General features: G+C 37.4%; 1 protein-coding gene across 2 annotated transcripts in view; it reads right to left on the bottom strand.

Annotated features, from left to right (window-relative positions):
* The window catches only part of LOC114079360 (broad substrate specificity ATP-binding cassette transporter ABCG2-like), a 36607-nt gene extending 27466 nt beyond the window's left edge, over positions 1-9141 (bottom strand). Inside the window, exons 1-3 of one of the 2 annotated variants that reach the window (XM_027920598.3) lie at positions 9024-9141; positions 4695-4916; positions 502-561 (exon numbers count right to left, since the gene is read on the bottom strand). In XM_027920598.3, the coding sequence (XP_027776399.2) occupies positions 502-561; positions 4695-4897 (263 nt within the window). In that variant the 5' untranslated portion in view covers positions 4898-4916; positions 9024-9141. Of the gene's footprint in view, positions 1-501; positions 562-765; positions 882-4694; positions 4917-9023 lie in introns of those variants that run through there. The other variant, XM_071614442.1, reaches the window with a different exon arrangement.
* Positions 9142-14908: the final 5767 nt, after the last annotated feature.

Here is a 14908-nt window from a genome sequence, read left to right as displayed (position 1 = left end):
ATACTGTTCAAGCTATAAAATTAACTAATCAAGAGATATATGACTTAACTAAAACTTAGTACATGTGTGTTTGTGTGCTTCTGTGTGTGTGTGTGTGTGTGTGTGTATGTATGTGTGTTTACATTCAAATCCTCATCTTCCTTTTCATTTGTGCTATAAGAAAGCACAGAAATATAAAAGCAAGGCAAATTTGGCTTATCCTGCATAGACCTCCCAAAGGAACCTCCTGTCCATCTGACATTGGTGGATCCAACCCAGGAAATGTGCTCTTTTATCTAAATGTGTCTTCAATTATTCCTATGTTCCATCTCCCCACATTTAATATTATTCCCTTCTTATTCTTCCTCATTAGCTCATAATAGGTTCCACAGGTGTACACTTTATGATGCTGTATTAGTAACCACTTTATGATGCTGTATTAGTAAGACTGATAAAAGTTATTTCTAAAATCACATTGAAACTACAAAAAGAAAGCTGACTTATAATTTCTGTTATACTCACAAAGACTTGTTTTGACCTTTGGGTACCATAATGGCGTTGAGACCAGGTTTCATGATTCCACTGAAACACAAAAGCAAAAATGAGTAATTATTCCATTTTAAACAAAGTTCTATTAAATTAGGATCTATGTCAAATACATTTAAGGAAATTTCATGAAATTGCATCAGATTCTCATTAACATCTCTTAATTATTTTTTTAAAAGAAGCAGGAAATTACTGAAAATAGGTATATTCTGACTGAACAGAACTTACTTACATTCCTACCTGTGATTTTATGCTCACATAGTGTGTCAGTCATTTATATTAGACTTGCCCTTCCCCTTCCTTTCTTAATAGGAATATGATGGATGTCCTGGGAGTAGGGCAACGGACACCAGCATCTGGGAATACAGGATGGGAAGCAGTGAGAGAGTAGAGGGGAAAAGTTGTAGGCTGTGAAGAAGCTTATATGAGAAAATAAAAGAACTGAACAAATCAGTAATTACATTAAGACTATGAAGAGGCATTTTTTCACTGTTTTTAAATAGACTTTTTAAAAAATACATTTTTTAAACATGCAAAATGTGTGAAGAATCTACAGTGCTAGATTGGAATCGGTGCATTAATTAGAAGTAATAGGTTTTAATCTACACAATAGTTATAGAAGAGTATAGATGGAAGGGTGCTGAGGAACCATCTGCCATCCACCACTCCACTTACCCCTCCTGGACAGAACCACAACCTCATGCACTTGCATAAGGGATTCAGTTTTATTTTTTTTAAACAAAGTTTATATATATATATATATATATATATATATATATATATATATATATGTTTGTGTGTGTACACATGTTCATGCATACATATATTCTCTAGGCATGTCCACTGAGGTGGTTTAATTCTAATGACACATGAATAGAAACGAGCATTCTAAACACTCAGATGATGGTTTATAAATACCATTCTCCACAATTCCACAGAATGAACATCAGCTGATTCTGGCCTAGGATTAGGGCACAGTTTGGATTTTTTTTTTGTAATAGGATTAAACCTAGGGACTCATACATGATAAACAAGCACTCTATAATTGAGCTACAGCTTCAGGCTTTTAAAAATTTTACTTTGATACAGGGTCTTTCTAAATTGTCCAGTCTGACTTGAATTGTGATTCTCCTGTTTTGGTGTCCTGAATAACTATGATTACAGGTATATGCCTCAACATTAAAAGAGTTTGGAACTTCTAGCTATAACAAGAAAATACTCAAAGAATGAAAGAATAAGTCAAAACAGTGAAGGAGGAAGGGAACTCAAATTGAACGGTCTCCCACTGACTAAGTTCAGACCAATAGAAGTATCAAGATAAATAACAATAATACTACATTACCACTAAGTGTTATTGAAAGAGGAATCCTTGACTATTGTCAATAGAGTAAATTAAAGAGCAAATGGTAAACTGAAGCTTTTTCCTCTTAGTTTCATGCAAATTATGAGATAATGGAAACAAATCACCCTTTGGTAATTATCATATTTTCTGATCCAGACAGGAGTCATTAATGGGAGCTGAAGCTGGTGAGTTGGACTATAATAAGGAGCAAGATTCTGTATTAATGTCAGAGCACCACCCTTCACAATAGTAATGAAGTGCAAAGAGGAAAATGGTGACACTGTGGTGAAATCTGGCAGACAGATGCATGACCAGGTGATCAATTTTAACATCACCTGGAGTGGGATGGAATTAGAAGGTACCAGTCTGGATGAGCCTGAAGAAACATAATGTGGTGAGGAGCACAGTGATGGGGAGCCCTCAGAACCACTCCTGCCTTCATTCTGAGGATACCTGTCTCCTCAGCTGCTGCCAGACAACAAATGAGTGATTACACAGGAGAGGGTCCTTCTTTCTAGAAAGTAAGGCTGAAAGAGCTAGGGATAGAAAATCATCATGTGAACAGTCTGCTCTCAAATGATTCCCAAAATACACTAGTAAAAATGGATGAAAAAGGAGACACAGTAGGGCCAGGCACAGTGGCATGCGCCTGTTATCCAAGTGGCTTGGGAGGTGGAAGCTGGAGGATGTCAAGTTCAAAGCCAGTTTCAGCAATTTAGTGAGGCACTAAGCAATTCAGTGAGACTCTGTCTCTAATAAAAAACAACATAAGACTAGGGATGTGGCTCAATGGTCAAGTGCCCCTGAGTTCAATCCCCAGTACCGCACCCCTCCAAGAAAGAGACACAGTGATGGGAGTAAACAGTGAAATGTAAACAGGTAAGGAGTCTAGTGAAAGGATTATGTTTTTGCAGGTTTATGTTTGAAATCATTTAAAAAATAATCATTAATCTGAAAATTTCCCAAAGAGAAGAATGAATTTTCCTCACCATTATATGAATATTCATAAATCTTCAGGAATGGATAATTTTTTCCCATAGATATTAAACATTGGTAAGGAAAAGTTCAAGCGCTGTGTATGAAGACAAACTAAGCTTAAGGGAAAGTTTTTCATGAGGTATGAAAATCTTTTCAATTCTCAAGGTCAAATTTGGTTTAACTTCTTCCTACAAAAGGAAAGCAAACAAGTATCCAAAGGAAAATCGAGATTCTCACCACATTTCTTGGAATATACTTACTGTTTTGAACGGTGACTTGTGCTATCAAATACAAATAAAAAATAATATGAGTAACTCTTCCTCCATCCCATAGCCTACTAACCTGAAGTGAGCAGATAGGAGAAAGATCTGAAACACAACAACCAAAAATGGGTGTCCTTTCCCACAGATACTTACACCAGAAACACGAGAAACAACAGTCCCTGAAATTGTAAAAATTGAAAGAACTTCAAGATTTGACTGCACTTTTATTAGCCCAAGAGCACAAAACCATGATCCCTGTCTTTTGTTGAGAGGCACAACACTGAGCCTTAAGCACAACAAGAAGTCTTGAGCAGAGGTGACACTTAGGGTATCCCATCACTAGTCTACTTGGAGGAAAAGATAATCTAGAGGTGTTTGGGAGTGTGGCTCAGTGGCAGCAAGATGGCTCACTGTGCACAAGGCCAAGGGCTTGATTCCCAAAACCAAAGTGGGCAGGGGCAGGTAAATGTACCTCACATGAAGAATGCACTTTATATGTATTTAGCCTACACATATTCAAATCAAATTACCTTTTACCTCTTTCAACACAAAATCTGAAAGTACCAACATTTTCTTGATTATCTCACAAAACTCTTGTCAGCTTTTCATAAGTCAATTCTATCTAATCATTAACAAAGGATAAAAGCTTTAGATCCACTATTCCTCTTCTTATTCACCTGGTCAGGATTTCTTAACCAACACAAGAGAGACAAGAAGCAGGCATGATAGCAGGTATTGCCAGAGAAGAGTTCCAATCCTGCACAGAGGCCCTGAGCTCAGCCCATGAACCCTCAGATCCTCACCATTTTTCTCTCAGGCACACCCCAATACTGTCTACCCAACCCTGTCACTTCCTTGTCTTCTGAAAGATGTTAGGCACTACTGACAATAAAGACCACAGATGCATACAAAATGTTAAGAAAACAGGTCAATCACCTGATTTTACATAGAGCTACAACCATACCAGGACTCTTATAACCACTTTCCCAGCCTTGGAGAGTCAGAAAAAGTTGCTTGCTTACACTAGGAGTAGTTATTTCCTCTAGTAAAAAACAAAACAAAACAAAACAACAACAACAAAAAAAAAACAAAAAAAAAAAAAACAAGAAACAAGTGTTGCCAGGGCAAATCCAAATTCATTTCCCCTCATGATTATCTCACAAAACTCTTGTCAGCTTTTTATTAGTCAATTCTATCTAATCATTAGAGGGAAGCACAGTTCTCTAGCAATCAGAGAAACATTAACAACCCTAATGGCCAGCATCTGTGAGCTCAGCATCTGTGAGCTCATATAGACACAAGCAGCGAGAGGTTCCAAACTCACTGCCACTTTAATAATTAAATGACACATTAATTGCACAGTCATAAAAACAAACAAAACATGATGCAGTTCATAAATTCTCTTCAAAGTTTAAACTACCTGATAACTGATCCAATCATATCAGTCCTTGTTTAGCCTAAAGGAAGGAAAGCATGCATCTATATGTCTCTACAAAACTTGTACTCAAATGCTCACAGCAGTCTATTGGTAGTAAGCAAAGCCTATAGGTCAATAAAGTGAACTTTTAAAAAATTCATGCACATACCTGATATTTGATAGTATTTCTTTCTCAACCGTTCTATGTTGGAGCAGAGAGCCACTCTTCACTTGTACTCGATAGCAGATATTATGAAAACTCAACACAACACCTTGGGTAATTGTCTCCTGGTCACCAGGGATCATCTCAGGGAGGTCACTGGTGTGTCTTTGTAGCATTGGGATAACAACCTGGTCACTACTGGAAGACATCTTCAGAGGTTTTGCCTTTCTGTGGAGAGAAAAGTAATAATAAGTTGATATTCCATATAAATGAGACTGTAAACTCTAGATATCAATTCATTGAAAACAAGATGGTTTTAAACTGTGCTGCAGTGAGTAAATTCTTTTCCAATGAACAGCCTGCATCACTATGATAAGAATAACCTTAGAACCTAAAATGGGAGACAGATGAAACTTTAAATGCTTGTACTCAAATTAGATGTCAGATAAATTCCAATAAGCAAAATAGCTGAGTATGAAAATTACCTACAACTCATAAAGGAGAAAAAAGACAAGTGAGCCAGGTAATTGGCAGATGCACACCTGTAAACCCAGTGAATCTGAAGGCTGAGGCAGGAGGATTGCAATCTCAGAGGTCAACCTGGGCAACTTAGCAAGACCCTGTCTCAAAAGAAATATAAATGTACCTCAGTGGTACAGAACCCTTGGGTTCAATTCCCAGTACTTTAAAAAAAAAAAAAAAAAAGGTAAGGACTGCTCCTGACTTCAAAAAGCATATTATGATACAGCTTCAGTTCAGGGACAGCCTACATGAGCATCATAATATCCCCTGTACTTTTTTTAATGTTGGAAGTGTTCATAGTGTTGTTACCAAAAAGGGCTTAGACAAGCAGACAGGGATAGGAGAATTCTATGAATTTAGAGTCCAGACTTCACATATCTGGTTATTATGTACTTTCAGTCAAGTAAGAAGGTAAACTCCAATATTGTTTACAATGCAACAGATTTCATTACTAGGAAAACATTTAAGTTCTAGGAAGATATCAAATTAAGTATAAAAATGATTAAGTTAATTAAACCCATAGTTAAGCAAATCAAGACTTGAAAACAAAAACTGAAAAAAAGAAATCAAAATTAAGAATTCAAGCCATAAGTGGTTGTGCATACCTACAGTCCTAGCTATATGATTAGGCTGAGGCAGGATCATCATGAATTCCAGGTAGCACTGGTAGTACAGTGAGACTCTGTCTCTTATAAGAAAAATAAGGGACTGTGGGGGTGTAGCATAGTGGTAGAGTGCATGTTTGAGACCATGGGTTTGACCCCAGTACAGGGGGAAAAAACATTAAGCATTCAATAGTTGAGTTTAGCTACAGTTTAAACAATGACAATGGAAGAGAATTAGTATAGTTTACTAAATTGAAGAGAATTAATAAACTTTAGTTTTCTGAATTGAAGAGAATTACATAAAAGAGGATAAGGAACACAGGGCATGATAGGAAGTGTCTGATCTACATGTAACTAGAGATGTGGGAGAAGAGGGAAAAATGAAGCAGCATCAGTCATTAAAGAAATACTGGCCATAGTTTGGAGGTTGAAGTACACGGACTGAATGTAAGGGCAAGACCACAATTTTAAAGTTTAATATGTTGGAGGCAACAGCAACTTCAGAATCCATATAAAAGATCTTTGTCATTCCCATCCCTTGACCTTCTCTCCTCTAATGATCTTGTCCTCCCTACTCTGCTTCACTATGCCTATTTCTGGTCCCCCTTGTCTATACAATATCACATCAGTACCACTATACAAAGAACTGGTAACTCTGGTCCCCTTTGTTTTCCAGTATAGTTATATTGATTAAAATTCCTTTACTGCTTTTTGACATTACTTTTTCTTCCAGTTTTTAGAGGCTAGTGGCTGGACCTAAGTTTCTGGGACTCCAGCACATTGGACCTCTGGCCTAGGACTTCAGAAACAACACTTAAAGCAAGCAAAATTACAACTATGATATTTACAACTACGACAAGCCATTTCAAGAAGTACACTTAGAACATGCACTGTTGCATGCATTATGGAAACACTGAGAGGGCTCTTCCATTGCCAATCCTCAGTGTCCTCTGCATCCTTGTGTGACACACACGAAAGACACAGCCCTCAAAAGTAAATGCCAGGTAAAGCTTCTCTGAAGAGACACAATGTTATCCCCTTTATTGTCACTAAACTGTGTGACAGACCATTCTGTTTTCATTATGGCCTCCTTGTTGTAACTTTATTAAGTGCAGAGGGCCCTTGGGTCAGCCCATGTCCATTGTAATGTGCTCCCTCATGGCAGCTTTCTACTCTAGGTTGTATATGATTTTGTAAACATCATATTTATGCTCACGTCAAATGCTTCAAGGATGCTTAATGACAATAAATGCAGAAACAGATTTTGAATGCTTGTGTAATTTAATACACCTTGTTTCAAAAAGAATGTGTTTCCTAAGAGAATTCCTGTATAATACCCAGGACCTGGAATAAAGATGCCCAATATACATTTGTTACTATGAATCTCTATATATTTCTGAAAAAAATAATCAACAATTACATTTCCATTATTAGGTAAGAAAATAAAACAAGGTACTATTATAGATACACACACAAGCTGATATATTTACAACTTAATTTTTTGGTCATATATTTGAACATTTTTAGCATTATTTTTATATGTATTAAAAAGGCTGGTTAATTTTTAAAGTTAATTATTAAAACTTAACCACTCACAGAAAAATTACAAAAGGAAATTCAATAATTCTTTACAAACCACCCAAACTTGGAGTTAAACTTCATTTCCTGTAAATAAAAAAAAAGACCCAATATATTAGTCAATGCCTTTAAAATATGTATGTGAACAGAATTCTCCTACACCTTTAGGAACTCCTATGCTCAGTAAATTTATGTCCATTCAATATCAATTCCATTTATCTTCACACACGTGGAGACAGGTAAGGATTTTACCTTAACCAACCTGCAAAAACCCACTATAATCAACTGCTCCACCACATAATTTTCTGAAAATCCATTCTGAATCTTCAGTTTGTATTTCATAGTCATTTTCAAATGAAACTGCCAGGTTCTGCACATATAATAAGGACTTAAGACTCTCCACTTGAGCCTACGAATATCCAGTTGGCAAGTAAAAGAAAGATTAAAATCTTGGAATCTCTGGATCCATGTTACATCTGTCTCCTTTACTCTCAGCCACCTTGGATTCTGGAAATGACAGACCTGACCAATAAACCCCTTGTGATGAGTGGAAACTACCCCCACACACACCACACAAAACACACATACACATACAACTAGGAAATACCAGCTTTCTTATATCCAACAGGTTCCCACCAGACCAATTGTGAGAATGATCATTCATGCCATAGCCTGAAAAAAGCTGCCTGACTATGGATACTTCTATGTAGTTCCCCTTGTCTTAATAATCTAGAAGTTCATATCAATGCCCCCAAATACAGGGTCTGGAAACACTGGTCTACTTCCCAGTATACCTATACTGATTAAACTTCCTTTCCGCTTTTCACCATTACTCTTTCATTTGATTTTGAGACAAGGGACAGAACTGATTTGCTAACTGCCCCCCACCCCACCCCCATTTCATCAGGCCTCTGGACTAGGACTGAACTCTGATTAACAAAAACTCCCATCATCTCATTTGAGCAGCTTGCTTGCTATTTTTTAACAAATCACAATATAAACCAACTTTCCTGCCAAACAAATTTGCCCAAGTTCTGTGTGCTCAGAGGCAGGGCAGTTAACAGGTCTTGACTCAAACATTGAGAGGAGTCAGCTGGATCTTTCAAACAGATCCAAAGAAACAGCTTCCTCTTAATATGATGCCAATCATTTTCTGCTGTGCTGTTGAATTCCTGAAGAGCTTTCCTCAAATACCCCTGGCTCCTTTCCAGGCTGCCTCCTTCCTGCAGTCTGGGACCACCATGAAAAATATGACCCCTTAAAATTAAGAGCATAGAAATTCTGAGTGGGGAAATGAGACTGGCCCACCTCCCCTTAAAAGAGGGTCAAATGCTCCTCAGCAACATGTACAAGTGAATAAACACAAAGACCCTTTCTTTTTTACAAGGAACCAGCCTAACACTTCCTCAGAGCCATGTCGCCCTCTGGCTCCCCAGACAGCCCCCCTACGTATTCACTTGGGGTTTTACCCACAAGCCAAGTCCAGCTGGGGGTTGCGGGGCTCCCCATCCCCCAGCGTTCTGGGGACTTGGTCTGTGCGGATCCTGGGCCACGCCCACAGCCACCACAGAGACCTTCACAGGACCCAGAGGTCCCCAGTGAATCTGCTGTCTTGGGGTCCGGCACTCACCACTGGAGGCCCTGGGAAGGTGCGGGCGGCCCCGCTCAGTCCTGCAGGTGGGGAGGAAGTGGCGTGGATGCGGCTTCGCCATACCAGGATCCGGCTTCAGGGCTGGGGCGCCTGCGGCTGCCTCCCAAGAGCTGGCTCCCCAAGGCCCAGACAGTAAAACGAAAGAGGAAGGGGTGGTGCCGCTACCAGGAAGCAGTAAGTAAGCATCAGCGGGCCCCAGAGCCCAGTATGCACCATACATGCTGCAGGGCGGACACTTGCTGTTGGCAACATGGAACACCTCCCTCTTCTTCACCAGTACTTCTCATTGACTGATGTACAGAACTTTTCCTGCAAGTTGGTGAGGAATACATCAAATTATTAGTTTAAACCTACTAATCCTTTGATTTACATGTGGAACTTCAGTTTTACAGAGTTCCTGCTAATATTTGTCCTATTTTCTTTATTTTTTTCCTTTGAGGCAAGGAGGATCGAACTCAGGGCTTTGAGAATCCTAGGCAAGCTGTCTAGCTCTGAGCAACATTTTCAGCCCTCTTTAAATTTTATTTTGAGATAGGAACTTGCTAAGTTGCCTACACTGGCCTAGAATTGCAATCCTACCTCAGCCTCCTGGCAAGTTGTGATCATTGGTAAAGGCCATGGTGGCCAGCTCAGTGTGTCCTTATTTTATGTCCACCAAAGACTTGTTAGAATGCATTCCAGCACAGAGCAAGCAAGGAATTTATGTTTCCTGTGCAAAGTGACAGCTCCATTAAGGCCTGATACTTGAGCCAAAGACATCTTGGTTTTACTATCTACATCTGGTATAGTGACATGTTACAGCCATTTCATCTCCTTATTGGCCCATGGATATCATGGGGAAAAAGTAGATTTCTAATGGCTTAAGTTTATATGTTATGCTTGTTTATCCTTTTGTTAATTAATTTTTAGAATTTATGGTTTTAAAATGCTTCTTGATTATGTTATTTGTGATTTGTTTTATATTTTGGGGAGATATGCTTAATTTTTTTTTTCTTTTTCTTTTAATTCTTATTTTTGTTTGCTTGTTTTAAATTTAGAGCAACAGAAATTTATTGTCTTGAAGTTCTGGGACTAGAAGTCCAAAATTAAGGTGAAGGTAGGGTTATGTTCACTCTAAAACAGTAGGGATCCTTCCTTGCCTCCATGTCACTCCTGGTGATTGCTAGCAACTCTTGGTCTCTTTGGTATGGAGCTGTATCACTCAAATTCTCTGTCTTCATGTAGAACTCTTCCTGTCTCTGTCTTCACTTGGTGCTCTCCTTGCCTCTCTGTCTTCAAGTGGACAAGCTATTATAAGAACACCTGTCCAGCTAATTTTTAATTTTATGGATATACTGTTTTTCTCTTCATGGCTTAGCATAGTATCACGTTTTGTAAATATTCCAGAGATACCTAAAGAAGAAACTAAGTGATCTCTTTTGATAGTAGAGACTGAATATCCCTTATTCGAAATACCTGAAACTAGAAGTGTTTCAGATTTTGGACTTTTTTAGATGTTGGTCTGTTTGCATACATATCCTGTGATATTTGGGGGATGTGACCCAAGTTCATATAATCTTTGCATGGATGTAATTTATACAATATCAATGTACAACATTTTAATAATTTAATGGATAAAACAAAATTATATTGTGTGGAAATTTCCACTTGTAGTATCATTCCTGCCCCTCAAAGACTTTCAGATTTTGGAACAATTTCAGATTTAGAGACGTGCATCTTGTATGAAGTTACATGTGTATATTGTATGTCACATATTCATTTCAAACCCTTCATATGTATAGGTAATTTTGTCTACTTTCTCTGTCAAAGATTGAGATATGTAGGGTTAAGTTTCCAACTATGATGTAATTTTCCTATTGCTCTTCATATACAATCTGGTATTGTTTTATATATCTTAAAGCTCTATTATTCCATATATAAAATTCATGATAATTAATCATGTGTATGAACCATTTATCCATATTAAATAATTTTTTGTCAGATTCCATAGTCAACCTATTGAGTATAAGACCCCTTCACCCCTTTTAAGAAGCATTTTCTTCTCATATATTTTCTCAAAATTCCATTTGTTTTTAACTGTACTTTGAGGGGACTTATACAATTTCTAAGGTGATTTTATTTTTTATTTTTAACCAATATTTGGAAATTCTGTCATCAGTAAGAGTTTAAATCATTTTCATTTATACTTTAGCCAAATTTCTATCACCTTAGTTCTTTCTTTTTTTTATACTTTTACATAATTTTTATTAATTTCTTTTCTTAGATATTTTGCTTTGCTCTTTTATTCATGTGATGCAAACTTACACAGAGATATGAATTTATTTGTATCGCCATTTCCCAAACAATATTAAGAATAAAATAGTATCTATTAACTATTTTGAAATAATGCACCATGTTTTAAAGGCAGCTTTTTGTAGTTTACATGCTGGTAGTTTGATGCTTTGTGTCTTATGTTTTGTTCTGGCTTAGTTTTTGGAAAATAGGAAAATTAGGGGTTGGTACAGGATTGCAATAGCAGAAGAAAATATGTGCACATGGATACATATGTGTCCTTTAGGTGATGTATTGTAATATTCACTTTTCCTTTCTGGTCCTCACTTCAGGTTCTCTGTTCCATGTGGCAGCTGTGTCCTTCACAATTCATTTCATTTAGTGAGAGTGAGTGCCACCTTCCAAGTCTTTTGAATATGCTGATTTCTCCATTGGTAATGAAAGAGGAGTGATGCAACTGACACATCCCAATTGCATCTTAAGGTGTTCAAATGCTTTCATATACATTTCTTTAGCTGGGTTTCACAAAACCCCTAGATAATATTATGCTCATTTTATGGGAAATAGAAATCAAACCAAGGAAAGTTAATAGTTGTCCAAAATCCCAAGACACCAAGCCTCAGAATCATGAATCACAGAGTCAGACAGGATGGAGCAAAGATGAAACACTGACTCAAATTTTCTGACACTAAATCCAGGGGTCATTTACATTCCAGTTAAATAGAATTATGATGTAGCTGACTTCTGGAGTGTGTAGAATTGTCACTCAAATACAGCTGAGACAGCCCAGGATTTAGGGAAGGTGAGAAACTAAGTTCCTGTTTGCTCATTAAAGTTGTTTCAATAATCATTGAAAGCTGAAAGGCTTTATTTCTCTGGCTGTCCAGCAGGGGGTGCTGTACAATTAAGGAGGTCTGTTGCTTAGCTTTTACTGAACAAAACCAATATAAAGTTTCCAAGAATTTCAAAAGTGAAAGTCAATATTGGGTTTTGAACACAACAGGAAAATAAAGGAGATACATTTTTAAATTAGTAGCTAAGATACCTATATTTACTTATTATGCATAACTATACCATTATTTAGAATTCAAATATTTTAAGTAATTTTTCAAAATTCCTAAAGATAAACTATAAACCCAGGTGAGAAAATAGCAGAATGCTCTATACTAATCTATCCAAAGCTCCTTCTACTTTCATATTAGTTGAAAGCAATTAACTTGTTTAGGTGTTTTAGGAAACTTCACTCCCTATACTTTCATGTCAGCTTTGTCCCATCAATTGGCTCAGAATCCACAGAAGGCCTCTGCAGACTGTATCATATCTGTGTCCATCTCTATATTGGAACTGCTCAGACAGCTTGCTCCCAGGGGACATTATGAGCTCCTTTTCTGGAAGGATAAGTAGGCTCTTGTTAATCTTCATGTTCAATACCTGTTCCATGAATATGAATGTTAGAATTCTACACCCTTAACTAGGGTCCAATACAGTTCTAGGTATGGCAGGTCATGTAGATCTAGAAGATGACTGTTCTTGTCCTACCAACTTTGATTTATAGAATAACAGGTGGGGGCATCTTACTAGGGTATCTGAAAATTATTCTTAATCCTCCTGATATATTACACAAGTGGCATGTGAGATAGATAGATAGATAGATAGATAGATAGATAGATAGATATTGCTATTAACAAATGTGGGTTTTGGATGTCTTCGTTACCAAGAAAAGGATCTATGTGACCTGATATAATAATTTTAGCAGAGCTTAGAAGGTGATTCCCCCTTCCATGCCCTACCAGGGGCAACAATGTCAGGAGGACCACCTTGAGACTCATTGAGAGCTTGTTTTACTATACTTATATATCATGTTTTCACCCTCCATGAATCAGTTGATGCACTATGGTTGATACTATATTTTGTCTATTTTGAATAGTGCTGAAATAAACATGGGAGTGCAGAGATCTTTTGAATATGCTGATTTCATTTCTTTATACATTTTAGTGAGGTTGCTAGCGCATATGGTATTTCCACTTTTAGTTTGTTAGGGAATCTCCAGATAAAGTATAGTTATATAAAGTTTGAATTGGAGAGGCAATATTTTTCTGGTTTAAAATCCCTATTTCTCAAATGTATATTTGTGATTTTAAATTTATATTGACACATAAGCATATTTGAAGGCTTGCTCTTGGTATTGTGTGTGTGTGCTCTTTGGTAAACATACCTCCAATGTCTAGTATATTAAGAAAGAATTATTATCCAAAGTACATGTATGAAGACATGAATTGGTGTGAATATATTTGTATACAACCAGAGATGTGAAAAAGTGTGCTCTATATGTGTAATAAGAATTGAATGCATTCTGCTGTCGCATACAAATTTTAAAAATCAATAAAACAAAATAAAGAATGCTTGTTCCGTTATAGATTGTGACAGTAGCACCAGGGCACTGAAGCAGGGAAGGATAACACAAATGGAGCAAGAGAAAAACACCATGGACCAATTGGCATGGGAACACCTGTAGAACAGAAAGACAGTCTGAACTTAGCTGATTTAGAGGTGGCACAGTGAGCAGTATGTGAAGTGTTTTCCATGTTTCTTAACTTGTGAGCAGAAAGCTGAAGCAGGGAGCAGTCTTGTGGGGCTCATGCTGGTTCATGCTGTAGGAAACCTGGGAGATCATAGCAAATAATGTCTCAGTGTGCCAGCTAGCACATACTATGTGGCCTGAATGTGATTAAAACAGAGATGATTGCATACAGGGGAATTCAGGTCAGGGATTCAGAGGGGAGTGAAACTCTCTTTCCCTTTATGGCTGGTGCTTGCACAACCATCTGGAGAGTGTTGGGAACTGAACAGGTGGACATGACTGCATTCAGGGATACTTGGATATTTATGGGTGGTAAAATGTACAAGACCTGCCTTTCCTCTTTCAACCAAGGAAATTGGTTAGCCCACAGTACGTGTTGAAATTTTGGGAAGCCCCTGAGGTTCAGATAACCAGCAGAAATCATCCTGTGCCCACCCGTAGAGATGTGTTGATCTAATCTCTATGGAGTAGAAAACAGCCAACAAAGTTCCACAGATCCTAGATGTCAGTCATTGGAACTTCCTATTTAGGTCTAACTCTGCATCAACCCTGCCCTACAATTGTAATCAATCTAATATGTCCAGACAAAACTCCAATAGAGAGTACTTCCCATTGTATCCTATCTCATGCTGGTAAACAATGAAGCTGACAGCCATTTCAATCAATTTTGGTTCCCAACACTCCTGCCAGCCACTTGGTAAGCAACACAAAAGAAGGAAGGGTTTAATATCCAAAGCACTTGCCAACTCTAAAGGGTGAATAGCCCAAGCAGAAATAGATCATATCAGAATCTCTGTGACACTGAAGACATTTCTAATAGAAAAGTTTATAGCCATGTGTGTCCACATAAAATAATCATAAATGTCCCAAATAAACAACCTAATAATGCATCACAAGATATAGAAAACCAAGAATAAACAAATTATAAAATAAGTAGAATTGATAAAATAATTAAGGTCAGAGTCAAAATTAATATAATAGAGAATAAAGAAGATACAAAGAATCAATGAAA

The sequence above is a fragment of the Marmota flaviventris genome, chromosome 7 (assembly GCF_047511675.1).
Source record: "Marmota flaviventris isolate mMarFla1 chromosome 7, mMarFla1.hap1, whole genome shotgun sequence".
Taxonomy (NCBI): Eukaryota; Metazoa; Chordata; class Mammalia; order Rodentia; family Sciuridae; genus Marmota; species Marmota flaviventris.
Note: the sequence above shows the minus strand (reverse complement) of the source record. Positions and strands in the feature narration are given on the sequence as shown.